This window comes from Coregonus clupeaformis, chromosome 6, assembly GCF_020615455.1.
Source record: "Coregonus clupeaformis isolate EN_2021a chromosome 6, ASM2061545v1, whole genome shotgun sequence".
In the NCBI taxonomy this organism is placed as follows: Eukaryota; Metazoa; Chordata; class Actinopteri; order Salmoniformes; family Salmonidae; genus Coregonus; species Coregonus clupeaformis.
This window is the reverse complement of record NC_059197.1, coordinates 13718986-13740860: the sequence shown is the minus strand read 5'-3', so window position 1 is coordinate 13740860 and position 21875 is coordinate 13718986. Positions and strand designations below refer to the sequence as shown.

The 21875-nt window shown below is 43.4% G+C and overlaps 2 protein-coding genes across 5 annotated transcripts in view; both read left to right on the top strand.

The window, feature by feature from the left end:
* Positions 1–17902, top strand: part of wdr62 (WD repeat domain 62) — a 67550-nt gene extending 49648 nt beyond the window's left edge. Inside the window, 11 exon segments of the mRNA XM_045220934.1 lie at positions 4079–4444; positions 4586–4731; positions 5291–5403; positions 7086–7208; positions 8362–8482; positions 9810–9921; positions 11819–11885; positions 14037–14215; positions 14645–15408; positions 15458–15740; positions 16297–17902. Coding sequence (XP_045076869.1) covers positions 4079–4444; positions 4586–4731; positions 5291–5403; positions 7086–7208; positions 8362–8482; positions 9810–9921; positions 11819–11885; positions 14037–14215; positions 14645–15408; positions 15458–15740; positions 16297–16551 — 2529 coding nt within the window. The 3' untranslated portion in view covers positions 16552–17902.
* A 605-nt stretch (positions 17903–18507) lies between these two features.
* Positions 18508–21875, top strand: part of LOC121568100 (protein Atg16l2) — a 101137-nt gene continuing 97769 nt past the window's right edge. For 2 of the 4 annotated variants that reach the window (XM_045218525.1, XM_045218522.1), the window contains exon 1: positions 18508–18847. In XM_045218525.1, the coding sequence (XP_045074460.1) occupies positions 18691–18847 (157 nt within the window). In that variant the 5' untranslated portion in view covers positions 18508–18690. The remainder of the gene's footprint in view (positions 18848–21875) is intronic. The other 2 variants (XM_045218535.1, XM_045218528.1) reach the window with 1 other exon arrangement.

Sequence of the window (21875 nt, the reverse complement as noted above, 5' to 3'; positions counted from 1 at the left end):
AGCCTGAATTTAAAATGTATTACATTTCATCAACAAGAAAGTCACTGGCCTACACACAATACCCCGTAATGTCAAAGTGGAATTCTATTTTTCAAAATGTGTACAAATTTATAAAAAATGAAAAGCTTAAATGTCTTGAGTCAATAAGTATTCATCCCCTTTGTTGTGGCTAGACTAAATACGTTCAGGAGGAAAAATGTGCTTAACAAGTCACATAATAAGTTACATGGACTCACTCTGTGTGCAATAATAGTGTTTAACATGATTTTTGAATGACTACCTCATCTTTGTACCCCACAATTATCTGTAAGGTTCCTCCGTCGAGCAGTGAATTTCAACCACAAAGACCAGGGAGGTTTTCCAATGCCTCGAAAGAAGGGCACCTATTGGTAGATGGGTAAAAAATAAAAAAAGCAGACATTGAATATCCCTTTGGGCATGATGAAGTTCTTAATTACACTTTGGATGGTGTCTCAATAGACCCAGCCGCTACAAAGATACAGGCGTCCTTCTTAACTCAGTTGCCGGAGAGGAAGGAAACCACTTAGGGATTTCACCATGAGGCCAATGGTGACTTTAAAACAGTTACAGAGTTTAATGATAGGAGAAAACTGAGGATGGATCAACAACATTGTAGTTACTCCACAATACTAGCCTAATTGACAGAGTGAAGCCTTTACTAAATAAACTGAAGTAAAACTGCAAAAAATGTGGCAAAGCAGTTCACTTTATGTCCTGAATACAAAGTGTTATGTTTGGGGCAAATCCAATACAACACATTGAGTACCACTTTCAATATTTTTAAGCATAGTGGTGGCTGCATCATGTTATGGGTATGCTTGTAATCGTTAAGGACTGTGGAGTTTTTCGGGATAATAAAGAAACAGACTGGAGCTAAACACAGGAAAAATCCTAGAGGAAAACCTGGTTCAGTCTGCTTTCCAACAGACACTGGGAGATGAATTCAGCTTTCAGCAGGACAATAACCTAAAACACAAGGCCAAATCTACACTGGAGTTGCTTACCAAGAAGAGAGTGAATGTTCCTGAGTGGCCGAGTTAGTTTTGACTTACACTGAACAAAAATATAAACGCAACATTTAAAGTGTTGGGCCCATGTTTCATCAGCTGAAATAAAAAATCCCAGAAATGTTCCATACGCAAAAAAGCTTTTTTCTCTAAAATTGTGCAAAAATTTGTTTACATCCCTGTTAGTGAGCATTTATCCTTTGCCAATATAATCCATAAAACTGACAGGTGTGGCATATCAAGAAGCTGATTAAACAGCATGGTCACTACACAGGTGCACCTTGTGCTGGGAACAATAAAAGGCCACTCTAAAATGTGCAGTTTTGTCACACAACACAATGCCACAGGTGTCTCAAGTTTTGAGGGAGCATGCAATTGGCATGCTGACTGCAGGAATGTTCACCAGAGCTGTTGCCAGAGAATTGAATGGTAATTTCTCTACCATAAGCCGCCTCCAACGTCGTTTTAGAGAATTTGGCAGTACGTCCTACCGGCCTCACATCCGCAGACCATGTGTAACCACACCAGCCCAGGACCTCTACATCCGGCTTTGTGGGGAAAAACTCATTCTGATTGGTTGGGCCTGGCTTTACTGTATAAAGCTGCATGAAGATCTATGGCAAAACTTGAAAATGGTTGTCTAGCAACGATCAACAACAAATTTGACAGAGCTTGAAGAATTTTGAAAAGAATAATGGGCAAATAATGTACAATCAATGTGTGCAATGCTGTTAAGTCGTGTTCACATTGGCAGTTTGAACTGTCTCAAATCCTATTTATTTCCATATATAATCTTTTCTTTTTCCTGCAGTCTGAACAGCCAAAAACGCACATGGAATCGGATATTTCAAGCCGCATTTCAAACCACCTTCGTAGGTGGTTTGAAGTCAGATATAAATCTGATTGTCTGAACGGTCAAATCTGATTTTATTTTCCCTCCAGTGGTTTTTAGACTTAATCGGCACATCTTGTTGCTTGCCAGCTACTCTGTTGACAGTTTGACAAGAACATGTGGTACGTTAGCTAACTAGCTTGTTAATCCTTTAGAAATAAATGAGTGAACGTGTTAGAAAGCTAAACAGCCGGCTAGCTAGTTGACTGCTGTGGCTAGCCGAAAAGGAGTCCTTTTGAAAGTTGGATCATCTTATCCTTTGAGGCTTTAAAAGTGTTCTTACACTATATGATTTAGAACATTCAAAACTGGGAAACGTCACTACAGACCCTGGTTAAATTCCAGGCTGTATCACAATCCGGCCGTGATTGGGCGGCGCACAATTGGCCCAGCGTCGGCCCGGGTTTAGCCGGTGTAGGCCGTCATTGTAAATAAGAATTTGTTCTTAACTGACTTGCCTAGTTAAATAAAGGTAAAATAAAAATAATAAAACATAAAAACATGTATTGACTCAGGGGTTTGAATACCTATGCAACTTAGATTCCTGTATTTAATTTTCAATAAATGTGCCAGAATTTGTAAAAACATATTTTAACTTTTTCATTATGGAGTATTGTGTGTAGATGGGTGAGGTGAAAAAAATATATTTAATCCATTTAGAATTCAGGCTGTAACACAATGTGGAATAAGTAGAGGGGTGTGAATACATTCTGAAGTACTGTAGCTGTATGTTCAGTAGAGGTATGAATACATTCTAATGGCACTAGCTGTATGTTCAGTAGAGGGGTATGAATACATTCTAATGGCACTAGCTGTATGTTAAGTAGAGGGGTATGAATACATTCTAATGGCACTAGCTGTATGTTAAGTAGAGGGGTATGAATACATTCTAATGGCACTAGCTGTATGTTAAGTAGAGGTATGAATACATTCTAATGGCACTAGCTGTATGTTAAGTAGAGGGGTATGAATACATTCTAATGGCACTAGCTGTATGTTCAGTAGAGGGGTATGAATACATTCTAATGGCACTAGCTGTATGTTCAGTAGAGGGGTATGAATACATTCTAATGGCACTAGCTGTATGTTAAGTAGAGGGGTATGAATACATTCTAATGGCACTAGCTGTATGTTCAGTAGAGGTATGAATACATTCTAATGGCACTAGCTGTATGTTCAGTAGAGGTATGAATACATTCTAATGGCACTAGCTGTATGTTAAGTAGAGGGGTATGAATACATTCTAATGGCACTAGCTGTATGTTCAGTAGAGGGGTATGAATACATTCTAATGGCACTAGCTGTATGTTCAGTAGAGGTATGAATACATTCTAATGGCACTAGCTGTATGTTCAGTAGAGGGGTATGAATACATTCTAATGGCACTAGCTGTATGTTCAGTAGAGGTATGAATACATTCTAATGGCACTAGCTGTATGTTCAGTAGAGGGGTATGAATACATTCTAATGGCACTAGCTGTATGTTCAGTAGAGGTATGAATACATTCTAATGGCACTAGCTGTATGTTCAGTAGAGGGGTATGAATACATTCTAATGGCACTAGCTGTATGTTAAGTAGAGGTATGAATACATTCTAATGGCACTAGCTGTATGTTCAGTAGAGGTATGAATACATTCTAATGGCACTAGCTGTATGTTCAGTAGAGGGGTATGAATACATTCTAATGGCACTAGCTGTATGTTCAGTAGAGGGGTATGAATACATTCTAATGGCACTAGCTGTATGTTCAGTAGAGGTATGAATACTTTTTATTTTTAATGTTATTTATTTTATTTTTTTATTTTTTTATAATTATTTTGGGGGGATGGATCAGCTTAATATTGCAGATAGATTGTATCTTCTATCAATGTAATTGTCTGCATCACTTCCAATCCCCCATGTTTTTTTTATTTTTATTTTTTGTTTTTTTATATATATATACTCCCCTTTATTACTTTTCAACCCCACTAGGTATGAATACTTTCTGAAGGACTGTAGCTGTATGTTAAGTGATGTGACTCAGTCTTGTGGTGGTTCCCTCACTCTAATGGTTAGATGTTGCCTCTATGGCTATGTTGCAATTGGAACCCTATCCCCTATGTAGTGCACTTTAACAGAGCCTTTTGTCATTTGAGATGGTCTCTCTGTTATGTCAGGGTCCTGCAGCAGGCACCGCTGCTCTCCCCGCCGAGCTCCAGCCAGCCCCCCTCCAGCCGCGCGGGCGCTGGGCAGAGCAGCGCAACCCCCTGGCCATCCGCTCTGTCCTGGAGACACACAGCCTGCAGCGCCCTCTCTCCCCCACCCCCCGGAGAGCAGAGGGACCAGGAGAGGAGGAGGAGGAGGAGGAGGAAGATCCATACTTCCACCCTCAGAGCCTGGACAGCCTGCTGGGAGAGGAGGAGGAAGAGGTGGTGATGGAGGAGGAGGAAGAGGTGGTGATGGAGGAGGAGGAAGAGGTGGTGATGGAGGAGGAGGAAGAGGTGGTGGAGGAGGAAGATGTGGTGGAGGACGACGAAGACCAGGTCTGTTTAAAGAGATACTTTACGCACAAATCTTTTTTTTTATTTTTTTTATCTCAGAAGTGGTATGTCGATGGTTCTATATTGTTGCCAATCAGTCCAGACAAACATTACATTTACATATTTGTTGTTGTTGTTGTTTAGGGTTCTGGGTCTCTTCAGAGGCCTGGGTTCCTGGCCCTACCGGACAGTGACGACATGTTTGGTCCAGGCCTCAGCTCTCCAGAGAGGAGTAGCTACATCCTCTACCCTGCCAACAGCACCACGCTGTCCACTGGAGGAAGAGAGGGGTGAGCGAGAGTGGATCGGTCTGCTTGGAAATCTATTTACTGTTCTCTCAAAATGAGTTTGATGTGGGGATGCTGTGTGTATGTGGTTGTTTATTTAGGGATGCTGTGGGTATGAGGTTGTTATAGGTTGTGTGATGATGCTGTGTGTATGTGGTTGTGTTTATGTAGGGATGCTGTGTGTATGTGGTTGTGTTTATGTAGGGATGCTGTGTGTATGAGGTTGTGTTTATGTAGGGATGCTGTGTGTATGAGGTTGTATTTATGTAGGGATGCTGTGTGTATGAGGTTGTTATAGGTTGTGTGATGATGCTGTGTGATGATGATGTGTGATGCTGCTGTGTATATATCTGGTGGTCCTCTGTAGCTCACTTGGTAGAGCATGGTGCTTGCAACGCCAGGATAGTGGCTTCAACACCGATACCTTTAAAACATGTTTGCACGCATGCCTGGTGTGTGTGTGTGTGTGTGTGTGTGTGGATCTCCTCTGTGTGTGTGTGTGTGTGTGTGTGTGTGGGTCTCCTCTGTGTGTGTGTGTGTGTGTGTGTGTGTGTGTGTGCAGTGAGTTTGGCCAGCAGCACCAGCAGCAGCGGGGCTGGGGAGGAGAGGAGGAGCTGAGTCCAGACAGCGCCTGTTGTGTTGGTTCTGCAGAGAGCCAGGACCAACCCCAGGATGGTAGGTCTAGTATACGCAACTACTACTATAATACTAATACTACTACAATACTACTGCTGTAGCCATAGGATGGTAAGACTAGTCTACACTACTATAATACTATTACTACCACTACACGACTATAATACTACTACTACTCTATAATATTACTACTATAATACTACTACTGCTGCTAATATTACTACTTTAATACTAATACTGCTGCTAATACTACTACTACTACTACTCGACTACTCTAGCCATAGGATGGTAAAACTAGTATATGCTACTATAATACTAATACTACTGTACTACTACTCTATAATATTACTACTATAATACTACTATTCTTCTACTACAATACTAATACTACTCTACTACTCTAGCCATAGGATGGTAAAACTAGTATATGTACTACTACTCTACTATAATGTACTCTACTACTATAATACTAGTATTACTACTACTACTCTACTATAATGTACTCTACTACTATAATACTAGTATTACTACTACTACTCTACTATAATGTACTCTACTACTATAATACTAGTATTACTACTACTACTCTACTATAATGTACTCTACTACTATAATACTAGTATTACTACTACTACTCTGTTACTATAATACTACCATAGACTGAGTCCAGGGCCCTTCCATCACCATGGCCGTCTCCAATAATGTTTGTGTGTAAAAATAAATGGGTTCTAAATAGTTTTTTGGGGGATGAGAAAATAGAGCATTTTATTGGATGTGATTAAAAAAAAGAAAAAAAAAGTAGTATGATTTAAATGCCAGGATTTCATAGTTATTTTGGCTTTTCATCTAGTAGAATTTGCTTTACGCTATTGAGGAAGAGATTTGTTTTTCATGTCACATGTCCCACCTGAGTTTGACAACAGATGATAATCAGATATGGTGACACGCTGTACCAAAATGAACGAATGGCGGGAATCAATTGTACTGTGCATTAGATGACGTATTCTCAGTAGGAGGAGCCTAGTATGTTGATATTCTCAGTAGGAGGAGCCTAGTATGATGATATTCTCAGTAGGAGGAGCCTAGTATGTTGATATTCTCAGTAGGAGGAGCCTAGTATGTTGATATTTGTTGCTTACTGCATTCGATTTGACTAAATAGTACGTTCTAAAGTAGTATGCAGTATGATTAGTACACAGTTTTAGTAAGTAGTAGGCAAGATAGGCTGTGTCCGAAATCTATGTCAAATAGTGTTGTTGTTGATCCTGACTCCTCTCCTCTCCTTGCCGATACAGACTCCCTGACTCCTCTCCTCCCCCTGCCGATACAGACTCCCTGACTCCTCTCCTCTCCCTGCCGATACAGACTCCCTGACTCCTCTCCTCCCCCTGCAGATACAGACTCCCTGACTCCTCTCCTCTCCTTGCCGATACAGACTCCCTGACTCCTCTCCTTGCCGATACAGACTCCCTGACTCCTCTCCTCTCCTTGCCGATACAGACTCCCTGACTCCTCTCCTCTCCCTGCAGATACAAACTCCCTAACTCCTCTCCTCGCCAATACAGACTCCCTAACTCCTCTCCTCGCCGATACAGACTCCCTGACTCCTCTCCTTGCCGATACAGACTCCCTGACTCCTCTCCTTGCCGATACAGACTCCCTGACTCCTCTCCTCGCCGATACAGACTCCCTGACTCCTCTCCTCTTGTCTCCCCCTGCAGATACAGACTCCCTGAGCCAGGTGAGTTCTACAGGTAGCTCTGGAGTGGAGGAAGAAGAGGAAGATCCACAGACACTCCTTAGACAACACTTTGACACCATGGCCAACCACCTGAGCAACGAGGGTACGGATGATAATGTGGTAGTGTGCCGCTAGCCTCTTGTCAGAGTAGTGGAGTTGAGCTCTTTTCTCACAGAGCGGTGCACAACTGCTCCAGCGCTCCACCTCCTTTTTCCGACAGCTCTGCTAAAAACCGCTCCTCGCTCACAGAAAAAAAAAAAAAGAAGTAGTATGATTTAAATGCCAGGATGTCATAGTCATAGCTCAATTGGTAGAGCATGGCGCTTGTAACGCCAGGGTAGTGGGTTCGATCCCTGGGACCACCCATACGTAAAAATGTATGCACACATGACTGTAAGTCGCTTTGGATAAAGCGTCTGCTAAATGGCATATTATTTTACCATCATGCTTTCGGGATACGTGTCTTTTCAGATTCCACAATGATTCTGTAGTTGTGGACACTACATCACCTACCTCCCTCTCTACATCACAATGATTCTTTAGTTGTGGACACTACATCACCTACCTCCCTCTCTACATCACAATGATTCTGTAGTTGTGGACACTACATCACCTACCTCCCTCTTGCTCTTGGTCCTCATCTTTGGAAGTCACCTTGAGCTAAATTGGAGCGGGTGAGAAGGCCGACGCTCCGCGCTGCAGTCAAATTGGACACGCTCCGCTCCAGCTCCGCTCACATACTCTGGTCTGGGTCAAACCCTAACCAGTCCATGGACCAGACTGGTCTGGGTCTAACCCTAACCAGTCCATGGACCAGACTGGTCTGGGTCTAACCCTAACCAGTCCATGGACCAGACTGGTCTGGGTCTAACCCTAACCAGTCCATGGACCAGCCAGATGGACAGATGTGGTTGAGTCTAGGCTAGTGTCTCGTTACCCATTTTAAAAAGAACAGTTTGGATGTATTGTTTATTTTTATTTAACCTTTATTAACCAGGCAAGTCAGTTAAGAACAAATTCTTATTTACAATGAAGGCCTGCACCGGCCAAACCCGGACGACGCTGGGCCAATTGTGCGCCGCCCTATGGGACTCCCAATCACGGCCGGTTGTGATACAGCCTGGAATCGAACCAGGGGGTCTGTAGTGACGCCTCAAGCACTGAGATGCAGTGCCTTAGAACGCTGCGCCACTCGGGAGCCCATTGTAAGTACAGTTTGTAGCTAGCTATAACTGATATCTATTCTGCCCCTGTAGAGAAGTTTGAGACCGACCTATCCAGTCTGCAGCCTCCACCCCTAGAGACAGAGAGCCTCTTCCTCAACCCCAGGTTCAGCATCTCTACACGCTTCCTGTCTCGTTTCCAGAGCCGCCTCCGGTCAGTAACACCTTACCATACCTCAGTAACACCTTACCTTACCTTATGCTGCGTTCAAAACAACTGGGAACTCGGGAATCTCCGACGTCAGTGCGTTCAAGACAACTGGGAACTGTAATCCAACTCGGAATTCCAAGTCGGAAACTCTGGCATCTTTCTAGAGCTCAGACTTTCCGAGCTGAAGAGCGCTGACGTCATGATTTGAGTTAGTTTTTTTCCGGAGTTCCCAGTTGTCTTGAAAGCACCATTACCTCAGTCACACCTCACCTTACCTTACCTCAGTAACACCATATCTCAATAACACCTCACCATATCTCAATAACACCTCACCATACCTTACCATACCTCAATAACACCTCACCATATCTCAATAACACCTCACCATATCTCAATAACACCTCACCATATCTCAGTCACACCTGCCCCCTGTATGGATGCAGTGTGTAGTTAGTATTGATGCAGTGTGTAGTTAGTATTGATGCAGTGTGTAGTTAGTATTGATGCAGTGTGTAGTTAGTATTGATGCAGTGTGTAGTTAGTGTGGATGCAGTGTGTAGTTAGTATTGATGCAGTGTGTAGTTAGTATTGATGCAGTGTGTAGTTAGTATTGATGCAGTGTGTAGTTAGTATTGATGCAGTGTGTAGTTAGTATTGATGCAGTGTGTAGTTTTGTATTGATGCAGTGTGTAGTTAGTATTGATGCAGTGTGTAGTTTTGTATTGATGCAGTGTGTAGTTAGTATTGATGCAGTGTGTAGTTTTGTATTGATGCAGTGTGTAGTTAGTATTGATGCAGTGTGTAGTTAGTATTGATGCAGTGTGTAGTTAGTATTGATGCAGTGTGTAGTTAGTATTGATGCAGTGTGTAGTTTGTATTGATGCAGTGTGTAGTTAGTATTGATGCAGTGTGTAGTTTTGTATTGATGCAGTGTGTAGTTTGTATTGATGCAGTGTGTAGTTAGTATTGATGCAGTGTGTAGTTAGTATTGATGCAGTGTGTAGTTAGTATTGATGCAGTGTGTAGTTTTGTATTGATGCAGTGTGTAGTTTTGTATTGATGCAGTGTGTAGTTAGTATTGATGCAGTGTGTAGTTAGTATTGATGCAGTGTGTAGTTAGTATTGATGCAGTGTGTAGTTAGTATTGATGCAGTGTGTAGTTAGTATTGATGCAGTGTGTAGTTTTGTATTGATGCAGTGTGTAGTTAGTATTCACATACATCGCGGATGATGTGTCCAGGAGCATCAATAGATGTATTCATTCAATCATGCAGTGTGTAGTTGTTTAGTTTTTAACCCTGTCCCGTTTCGTGTCTGTGTGGCACGTTAGTGGTCCTGGTGCCGCCCTGCGACCCGCTCCTCTCCCGCCCAGCATCACTGAGGAGCCCAGCAGCCTCTCCTCTCCTGACTCGACCCCGGCCCCCAGCCTCAACACCACTCAGGTACTGGCCTGTTCCTCACTTATCTTGTTCGCAGACACTTCCGGCCAAATGTGCGGAAGGTCTGGTAGAATTGCGACGTTAATATTGGCCTTCGTTAGGATACAGAGTGGCGGGAGATTTCTCCCGGGTCATTACTCATTGGTTTAAAGGCCCAGTGCAGTCAAAAACGAAATTTTCCTGTGTTTTTATATATATTTCCACGCTGAGGTTGGAATAATACTGTGAAATTTTGAAAATTATGATAAATGGCCTTTTTGGTGTAAGAACTGTTTGAAAAGACCGCCTGAAATTTCTGCCTGTTTTGGTGGGATGGAGTTTTGGCCTGTCTGGTGACATCACTAGGCGGTTAATTAGTTTATAGACCAATAAGAGATCCAAACCTCTGCTAATAACAGCTCGTTTTCAGTTTTCCTCAGACCACTCCCAGACAGTCCTAGAAAAATTCTTGCTTCAGAAGTTGCTATTTGCTAAGAAGCTATTTTTGTTTCTTTTTGACCATTTTAATTGAAAACAATCTTAGTAAGATACTTAATTGTTACCCAGAAATTATGACATTGAGATAAAAAAAAAAACTACTGTTACATTGGACCTGTAATCGGCTTAATCTACCAACCAATCATTTCCCACAACACCTTCCCCCACGTGTCTTGTGCCTGTCGTATCGGTCCGACGTCTTGGTTGTCGTATCGGCCCGACCTCTTGGTTGTCGTATCGGCCCGACCTCTTGGTTGTCGTATCGGCCCGACCTCTTGGTTGTCGTATCGGCCCGACCTCTTGGTTGTCGTATCGGCCCGACCTCTTGGTTGTCGTATCGGCCCGACCTCTTGGTTGTCGTATCGGCCCGACCTCTTGGTTGTCGTATCGGTCCGACCTCTTGGTTGTCGTATCGGTCCGACCTCTTGGTTGTCGTATCGGCCCGACCTCTTGGTTGTCGTGACGGCCCGACCTCTTGGTTGTCGTATCGGTCCGACCTCTTGGTTGTCGTATCGGTCCGACCTCTTGGTTGTCGTATCGGCCCGACCTCTTGGTTGTCGTATCGGTCCGACCTCTTGGTTGTCGTATCGGCCCGACCTCTTGGTTGTCGTATCGGTCCGACGTCTTGGCTTTAAACTCTTATTGGGATAGTTTTCTCCACAAGCGCGACACACGTCGACCTCAGATTTTAGGGGTGTAGTCTTTGTTCTTCTCGTGAAGCCACTCAGTAGCTACATTTGAAGTCGGACGTTTACATCCACCTTAGGTTGGAGTCATTAAAACTCGTTTTTCAAACACTCCGCACATTTCTTGTTAACAAACTATATTATTATTATTATTATTCTGACATTTCACATTCTTAAAATAAAGTGGTGATCCTAACTGACCTAAGACAGGGAATCTTTACTAGGATTAAGTGTAAGGAATTGTGAAAAACTGAGTTTAAATGTATTTGGCTAAGGTGTATGTAAACTTCTGACTTCAACTGTAGCTATGTCCTTTGCTAGTTGGAAGGTATGGAATATTGTGTTTTTCTCCCTTTTGAGGTTAGGGGGAATGTTTTTGCTAGCTTACCAAGTTCCTACCAAAGTCCTGCCTCCATTTGGAGCCACGCCTCACAGTCGAATGATTCGCTAAAATTTAATAATGACAAATACTTTACTCAGTAATGTCATCCCCAAATAATTATATGGTCACTCCCACTAAGGCCAGCTTTGAATGGTTGATTTACCAGGCTTATATCCGCTGTGCGAGGTTAGTTCGTCACCAACACGCAGAACACAAGATACAAACCGGGGGCCAAGATATATGGGGCCAGATCCTAACCTGAGATGCATGTAAATCATATTTTGGTGTAAATCTTCCATAAGATTTCATGAAAGTCAGACATGTGGATCACTGAAGATGTTTTTGCTATCTACAGGCCAACTCAAAGCAGTTCCTTGTGAGCAGTGCTACAGAATGTCTTCAAGAGGAGAGCCAGACCTCCGGTGAGTACTAATCTAGAGGTAGACTGATGTGGTAAGATTTTAATTTGAAAACAGCTGTGTTGTTATTTATTATTTAAAAATGTTAACGCATTAGGTGCTCAAAATCACATTCTGATTATTGTACTTCATCTTAACAGAATAGAAATTAGCCTGTGAAGTTGTGGTCCTCTGTAGCTCAATTGGTAGAGCATGGCGCTTGTAACGCCAGGGTAGTGGGTTCGATCCCCGGGACCACCCATACGTAAAAATGTATGCACACATGACTAAGTCGCTTTGGATAAAAGCGTCTGCTAAATGGCGTTATAATCTTTTTAATAAATTTTTTTAATAAAGTAGAATGATGTTCTTATACCAACATGACGGGTTTTATTGAAAAGCGAAACGTCGCCCGCTTCTTCTTCACCCCTGCTATAAATCATAAATGAATATCATTTAAAAGAAATAACTTCCAAATATAATATTCGTATAATGTAATTTGCGAACGACCTGGCCTAAAGGCTATTTGTATGAACATTTTTAAATAATAAATAACAACACAGCTGTTTTCAAATACAATCTAGGCCTCTCTAATTTAATTTAGCCTAGGCTGAATTAGCCCTAATAAATAACACAACATGGTTGTCTAGGAAACACCAGGGCCGGCCGGTCAAGGCTAGAAGGGATCCAGCTTTTGTCAAATTAACGTCAGATTTGACTTTTCGTAGCAGGTTAGGAGAATTAACGTAGCAGGTTAGGAGAATTAACGTAGCAGGTTAGGAGAATTAACGTAGCAGGTTAGGAGAATTAATGTAGCAGGTTAGGAGAATTAGGTTAAAGTTAGGAAAAGGGTTAGGGTTGGCTAAAATGCAGAAAATATCAACTTTTGACGTTAATTTGATAAAAAGCTGTGGCTTGGCCGGCCCCCCCCACTCCCCATTTCCGCTGTGAGTCAGCACCACAGCAGTGGGAAAGGGGGACACTCACTAGGCAGCCACAAAATGAAGAAATTATCAAATTGATGTTGGACAATCAAATTCGATATGTAAATAAGGGAAATTCATAAAACATAAGCTCTTTCTCAATTAACCAGCCTGTGAAATAAGGCCTGAGCCAATGCATTTATGAAAGCACTCGTTTCCAAAGCTCAAATGATATCTCTCTTAACATTTATTAACATCCAGTAGAACTGTAATGGTTATTGTAATTTGAACTGTCGTGACTCGTGTCGTGTGATGTAAGTGGCTTATTGATAACAACACTGTTTCCTACTATAGACAGTTGGCTGCCTAGTGATTGATAACAACTCTGTTTCCTACTATAGACAGTTGGCTGCCTAGTGATTGATAACAACTCTGTTTCCTACTATAGACAGTTGGCTGCCTGGTGATTGCAACATTGTAACTCTATCCGATGTAATAAGTTGACAACAATGTTTCGTTTCCAAGTGCTACTGTATAAGCTCAACTGAAATGCACCAATTGCTCATGATGCACATCATTACTCTATCAATCCATTCCAAATCGTTATACTATACGTGACACAGGGGCAGCATATGTTGATCTTGCCTAGGGAGGCAGCAGAACTGCTGGGACCGGGTCTGACCAACACAGCGGCGGCAGACCTTGGCCTGCTCAAAGTGAGCCGCTGCTGTTGGGAAGTCAAAACTGTCCCAACTCCTTGGAGCCGCTTGATGCACATCAGCCTCATTACTTTGTCCTCAAGAAGGAGCGTTTGGGAGGACGTCTTTACTCTGTTTTGGAGAATGAATCTCCTCTCGAATGGCACACTGGAAACTGGGATAGTCACCATTATTTTACAATGGATTTTCTTTTTCTTCAGGACAATTTGGCGGCAATCATTTTATAGGCTTTTCATTTTTTGAAACGGCCAAAAGCCGGCATTTACCTACCGGCTAACAGAAACCCTGGTGTGGTGTATGCTGTAGTGAGTGTGGTATGAACCTGTTATCTCTCGATCTGCTGGTTGCTAAAATAATCCAGTCAGAGTGGTGAAGTGCCATCCAGCGGGGCTAAAGAGGTCTGCTTAATGATGTGGGCTTGTCTGTCTGTCTGTCTGTTTTGCGGATTGATGGTCTGTCTGTCTGTCTGTTTTGCGGATTGATGGTCTGTCTGTCTGTCTGGTGGCTGGTTGACGGTTGCTGTAACAATCCAGTGAGGGGTGTGAAGTGTCATCCAGCATCTTTAAAGAGGCGCTCCTCTTCGGTCCAGCAGACTCCCCAACCCCGCCCCGCCCTACGCAGCCGCAAAACCATAGCTGTACTACACTGGAGAGATACTCTGGGAGGTGTGTGTGGTCGATCCACCACAGCATTGATTACTGTGACTCACCTTGTGTCATGGGGAAGCTAGACTCTGTTCTCTGTATCTTTTGTCTCCATCTCTCACTGGGTTCCACCGTCTGGGTTCCACCGTCTGGGTTCCTCTGGTGATGGCAGCCTGGTCTGATTATAGACCACACGGGGTGATAATCTGGCTTCTAGAATGCACTGTGGTACTTTATGCTACAGTATACCAGCGTTTCTCAATCCTGGTCCTGGGAACCCATAGATGTCCACTCCTGGACCAGGATTGAGAAACAGCCGTAAACAACCCTCAGTGTTATTGACCTGTAGTCTTTATGTTCCAACCCTCAGTGTTATTGACCTGTAGTCTTTATGTTCCAACCCTCAGTGTCATTGACCTGTAGTCTTTATGTTCCAACCCTCAGCGTTATTGACCTGTAGTCTTTATGTTCCAACCCTCAGTGTCATTGACCTGTAGTCTTTATGTTCCAACCCGTCAGATGTGACAGATAAGACCCTGAGGTCTCAGTCTAGTGGTCCACCATCATCATTCAGCTCCACCCTCAAACCCTCCCAGCCCGGGTTGGACAAGGAGCCCCTGACCCGGCCTCCTCGCCAGAGCTACATGGGAACCACCACCAGCTCCAGAGCCAAGAGGTCCCAGGGTGAGGGCCTGAACGTCTCCCCGACTGAGGAGCACCCTGCTGGAGGGAAGATCGTGGAGGCGAGAGCCTCATCCCTCCAGGACCTCCAGAACATTACAGACCCGGAGTGCAAGGATAATCTACCACCCTCTGCCCAGCCCCCTGTATCCCACACCACCACCACCACTTCCTCAGTGGAGCCTCCTGCTCCTGCCAGCCAGCCTCCCTCCGTCCCTCCTTCTCCTGCGGGGAACCACAGAGCCAGAGCAGCTCTCCACCTGGACCTGGCTGTGCCCTCTGACCCCCCCACCCTAACCCTCCCCTTCCCTCTGGCCTCCCACAAGTCCCAGAGGGGGATCGGAGACTCAACTCGCCCGGCACGCCACGCCCTGGTCACCCCCACTGAGATGCGTTCTTTGGGGAAGGAGGCGAAGAGGTACCTCCGTAACATGGAGGACAGCCTGGGGCCACGGGGAGGATCCTCAGGGCCCCGCAGCAGCCTGGCACCGGCCCCCACCCCCGCCATGGCCCCGGCCCCCACCCCCGCCATGGCCCCGGCCCCCACCCCCGCCATGGCCCCGGCCCCCACCCCGCCATGGCCCCGGCCCCCACCCCCCGCCATGGCCCCGGACCCCACCCCCGCCATGGCCCCCGGACCCCACCCCCGCCATGGCCCCGGCCCCCCGTCTGAGCCCAACCCTCCCTCAGGCCCAGCTCACTGAGAGCCCCTCCCATCTGCCCCTGCAGCAGCAGGCTAGCGACAGTCCTGGTTCTGCCTGTTCTTTCCCTCTCCATGGTGACTCTGGTCTCCATGGTGACTCTGGTCTCCATGGTGACTCATTAGAGGAAACGCTGAACCTTCAGATGTGTCACCAGGTGGCCAACGAGTTGAGGCACACCATGAGAAGGGCCATCACATTCTACAACAAGGTCAGATGACAAACTAATGAAAACAATATTCACTAGCTTTTCAAAGATGCATGTGTTATCAACTTCAACCAGCCTGTCAAACGTTTCAACTAAGCCTTTATCCTTTAAAGGGATACTGCTGATGTAGAGAGTTGAGTGGTTTATCTACTTAGCCAGAGAGTCAGAACTCATGGATACTAGTTGTCACTGCGTCCAGTTTGGAGATGATTGAAGTTAGCATGTCGTTAGCTTAGCGCAAATGCTTTTAGTCTCCCGGTACAGTAGCCAGCTCCTCTCAAAAGCAGGGGAATAAACCTTCTAACTACTCCAATGCTGGGTGGTTGGTCATTTATAGTCTTACAAAGCAATGCATAGTAATCGATATTTTATACATTTGTTAATTTCACTGATAATCATAAAATACCAGATTAAATTCACTTCTCATTCTTTCCCCGTTCCGTTGTCGCGTAGAGATGTAGAGGGATCGCAACATTCTGTCCCATTATGGCGTCTGAGCGCACGGACACCGCCACCGAGACCGATACAACGTTGTCTCTCTGTCTCTGTTCTCTCACAGGTCCGCTGCGTTACAGACGGCCCAGAGCAGCAGGGCCAGATGTCGGCCATTTTAAAAGAGGCCTTCTGTGTTGCGCAGACGGAGCTGGACTCTCTGGTTCCTTCAGGTCCGAGGTCAGCAGCAGGTCACAGCGCCCCCTGTCCCCCGGAGGACTCTCCAGGTCGCCAGCTGAGAGATGACCGGACCGTCGCTCTACTGGAGAAATACTCTGAGATGCTGCTGTGCATTGCTGAGAAGAAGATGGACAGCAGCTAGCTGATGGGTTTGCCTAGATGGGAATGCCCCGCTGCAGGTTAGGAGAACTAACGTAGCAAATTAGAATTAGGTTAAGATTAGGAAAGGGATTAGGGTTAGCTAAAATGCAAAGATTATCCCTGATGTAACTCGAATATGCAAGTTTTAACATATTCTAGACATGACCCTAGCTGATGGAGGATGAGACAAGACGTCCTTACGGGAAGCAAATATCAACCATATGAGAACAATTGGATGCTTTTCCTTTTCCACCAGGCTGTTTCAATAGCATCCTGGCCTTTTTAATCAACAGCACCTTTAAACCTGACCGGAAGACTGTCTGTGTATATTAGAATGTTTATTTAGATTTGTTTTAAGCCATACCTTTAGTGAATGTTTTAGCACGGCATTAGAGACTGACTGAAATAAATCAGTGGTAAATACATGCTTCACCATCTAGTTTAAAGTCTCCAACTTGTTTAAAATCTTTATTTTTAGCTTTGTCTTATGATCCTATTTATCTTTATGGATGTTTTATTTCTTTTGCTTATTACTTAATTTAAGCTCTTGTTTTGTCTGTCTTTGTGTGATAGCCGTTTGTCTGTCTGTTTTCGTGTGATCGCCGTTGTCATTCTTGGGTTATTTAGCGCTCAATGGTGGTCTGCTTGAAGTTACCCCAGGGCCCGTATCCACAAAGCATCTTGTTGTTGTTTTTTTCTGAATACGATTACATGGACAGATCCTCGATCAGCGCTCCTTTTGAGATGCTTTGTGGCTATGAGCCCTGGTCCATATCCCATTCTGTATCTAGCCTTGTAGCCATTGACACTTTATTTCAAACATGATCTATTGAGCATCAAAGCAGTCCAATGAGGAGTCATTCAGCCACAACCAAAGTGACCCGCTTTAAATCAGTGTTTACATTTTTTTTTTTTTACTCTTATTAATTACGGTGTAACATTTATTTGGACCCTGTCCAGGTATTTGTGTACCGGTATGTTTGCTATTTCATACTGAGGAGTTCTCTATCTAGTAGTCAAGTTTAAGTTCAGTATTAAAGTTTTGTTTAAGCTCGGTGTCTGATTGATTCCTATTGAGGTTAGAGCCAACATACACTAGTGTTAAGGGCTGTATTATGCTATGGCCTATTTCTCAAAAATAGCATATAATGGCATCAGGTGGGTATAAAGGTGTCACCGTCACCTGCAGTGTTTGCACAGTCCCTGTGGTGTTTCACTGTGTACTTCATGGTTTGTCGTGAAATTTGTTAAATTTCAATGTAAATATTTGTAATATTTTACCCTTCTGCTGTTGCGTTCATACGAAATGTCTATTTTACTAAGAATTTGTAATAAACGTGTTTTACATATTGCTTTGCGTGTTCTCCATACGACAACCAGACTAGCTTTAACCTGGAACCCCGGGGGAGGGGGGGAGGGGGGACCAGGAACAGTTGAAGGTCTGGAAGAGGTCTGTGGAGAACTTCTACTGAGCCAGAACTTAAAGAAGCAGGGATCATCCTTGAAGGAAGTAGAGAGAACCACCCAACACCGGACCTGCTGGAAGAAGTCTGGGGGGAGATCTCCTTTGAAATGTAGTACAGTAGGCCAATTGCTCATTGTCTTGATTCAGTCGTGCAATTTCTGCTGACCCATATGTATAAATTATTTTAATTGGAGTTAGCCTAGTGCCGCGTTGACGTGCTAATCGGAACCAGGAAACTTCGAATTTGCCGGCTTGCTAACTGGTGCAACGCAGCATGTGAATAACTACAACCAGTTAGCAGGTCGGAAATGCCCGAGTTTCCTATTTCCGACTAGAATGTGAACGCGGCATATATACTGGGGAGTTCGACAGTGTTCACATTCACACAGATTTTAATATGCATTGTACTTCAGCACGGGCGTGTCCTGCCCTAACACGTTTTCAATGACGACGATGACGAGTCCAGTCTGACTCAGGAAAATAATGGTCAATTGCATCTGATTGGCTAGGAAAGTTGTTGTTCGCCGGACCGCCTGTCACTTCCATGTTGACAGCCTTGCAGCCTCGGTAGAGATTTAATTGAAAATGTAATGTTTCTCTGATATACAGTAGACTAAACTATTTGGCAATGACGTTTAGTAACAGACTAACTAGCTGTAGGACTAGTAGTATATCATGGCGGCGCTAGGAGTGGAATGTAGCGAGGCGTCTAAAGTCGAACGGAAGATCAACACCCAGAAGACGGCCGACTCATGGAAACGACATGTCATCCGCCAACTCAAACACCGGGATAAGTATCAGAAGGCGATGTTTCAAGATGTCATACGGTCATGTATGTAGACGTTCTTTTCTGAAGGTCTTGTGTAAAAAAAAAAAAAAAAGTAGTTGTAGTTTCTTTCAGATAGCCTAAAAAGGCTTAAGCAAGATTAGTTTTCCGATTCAAGGAAGTTCTGGAAATACTGTCATGCAGCAACACTAACTAGTTATGTTTCCATCCAACTGGCGACAGATTTTCATGCGAATATTCTAGAATCCGCATGAAACAAATGCGAATTTTCCCACCAGTGGTGTTTCCACAAAATTCACCTTTTGCGGTTAAAATCAGTGCGTGATGACGTAGTGCACACAAAATGTAGGCCTACCTTTTCGCTGAAATGTTCATGTACCGATTAAAAATCTAATGTTGCATCGCATTTTCAACTCTGCGGATAGTTTTGTCACAAACTGTTGCGTTAAATAGCAGATGTTCCTACTCTGGTCTTGGCAGGTGCGCTCCAGCCAACCGCTGGCAGATACAGTGCAGGTAAACTAGTCTACATGATGAGATTATTATGGACAAAAGAGCAAGATTATTTGTCAAACTGCAACCAAGCATCGATGATCATGTCACCAGTATAAGTAAGACCCTCAATATGTATTGGAAAGGCGCATCACCTTGCACTTTCAGCACCCTGTGAAGTTCATCATCATTTATTTAATCTGTAGCCTAATAAACTGCATGCTTTCCTGAGGCGTTGTAGTGGGAGGACCACACATGTCGTCGCGTGACTCCAAATGTACTTCAGTATGATGGTTATATCAATATTTGCGCATACAAGCGTTTCCACTGACATTTCGCATAATTGATTTTACCAAAACAAAAAGATCCCACCTTGTCTAGCATATCTGGTTTTGTCGACATTTGGAAAGTTTCCCAACAAATCTTCTGTTGCCAACAGCCATATAAATTAATTTCCATGTGGGCTAGGACATTGGAAATTTAATCAAAGCCTAATGGATGAAAATATATACAGTTGAAGTCGGAAGTTTACATACACTTAGGTTGGAGTCATTAAAACTCGTTTTTCAACCACTCCACAAATTTCTTGTTAACAAACTATAGTTTTGGCAAGTCGGTTAGGACATCTACTTTGTGCATGACACAAGTAATCTTTCCAACAATTGTTTACAGACAGATTAGTTCACTTATAATTCACTGTATCACAATTCCAGTGGGTCAGAAGTTTACATACGCTAAATTGACTGTGCCTTTAAACAGCTTGGAAAATTCCAGAAAATGATGTCATGGCTTTAGAAGCTTCTGATAGGCTAATTGACATCATTTGAGTCAATTGGATGTATTTCAAGGCCTACCTTCAAACTCAGTGCCTCTTTGCTTGACATCATGGGAAAATCAAAAGAAATCAGCCAAGACCTCAGAAAAAAAAATGTGGACCTCCACAAGTCTGGTTCATCCTTGGGAGCAATTTCCAAACGCCTGAAGGTACCACATTCATCTGTACAAACAATAGTACGCAAGTATAAACACCATGGGACCACGCAGCCGTCATACCGCTCAGGAAGGAGACGTGTTCTGTCTCCTAGAGATGAACATACTTTGGTACGAAAAGTGAAAATCAATCCCAGAACAACAGCAAAGGACCTTGTGAAGATGCTGGTACAAAATAATCTATATCCACAGTCAAACAAGTCCTATATCGACATAACCTGAAAGGCTGCTCAGCAAGGAAGAAGCCACTGCTCCAAAACCGCCATAAAAAAGACAGACTACGGTTTGCAACTACACATGGGGACAAAGATCGTACTTTTTGGAGAAATGTCCTCTGTTCTGATGAAACAAAAATGGAACTGTTTGGCCATAATGACCATCGTTATGTTTGGAGGAAAAAGGGGAAGGCTTGCAAGCCGAAGAACACCATCCCAACCGTGAAGCACAGGGGTGGCAGCATCATGCTGTGGGGGTGCTTTGCTGCAGGAGGGACTGGTGCACTTCACAAAATAGATGGCATCATAAGGAAGGAAAATTATGTGGATATATTGAAGCAACATCTCAAGACATCAGTCAGGAAGTTAAAGCTCGGTCGCAAATGGGTCTTCCAAATGGACAATGACCCCAAGCATACTTCAAAAGTTGTGGCAAAATGGCTTAAGGACAACAAGTCAAGGTATTGGAGTGGCCATCACAAAGCCCTGACCTCAATCCTATAGAAAATGTGTGGGCAGAACTGAAAAAGTGTGTGCGAGCAAGGAGGCCTACAAACCTAACTCAGTTACACCAGCTCTGTCAGGAGGAATTGGCCAAAATTCACACAACTTATTGTGGGAAGCTTGTGGAAGGCTACCCGAAACGTTTGACCCAAGTTAAACAATTTAAAGGGAATTCTACCAAATACTAATTGAGTGTATGTAAACTTCTGACCCACTGGGAATGTGATGAAAGAAATAAAAGCTGAAATAAATCAATCTCTCTACTATTATTCAGACATTTCACATTCTTAAAATAAAGTGGTGATCCTAATTGACCTAAGACAGAGAATTTTTACTAGAATTAAATATGAGGAATTGTGAAAAACTGAGTTTAAATGTATTTGGCTAAGGTGTATGTAAACTTCCGACTTCAACTGTAACTGACTGTTCCTGCATAACATAGGTACTGCAGATCATATCTCCTTATTGTATGGGACACTTTGTCTTCAAAGCTATACTTGTCTTAAAACTAAAACAATTTCGGTCAAAAGACTTCATATTAACAAAGGAAATGGAGTTTAAGGCACAGATGGATCGCAATAAGAACTACCAGTATCATAGAGGCACAGAATAAGTTAGAGGAAAAACTAAAAGAAATGGAAGAACTTATTCAAGAACAATCAAGTGTAAAATGTTACAAAATAAAGCGAACTGGATGGAAAATTGGGAAAAATGCAGAATTCTTTATGAATGTTCAACATAAAAATGCTACCAAAAATTATTTACAGAAACTTGTTACAAATCGTCCATGATTCACCAAATTATATTTTGAAAGTGGAAGCAAAATGCTTTAAGCATATGTTTTCATTTCAGTCTCTTCCATCTCCACTAAA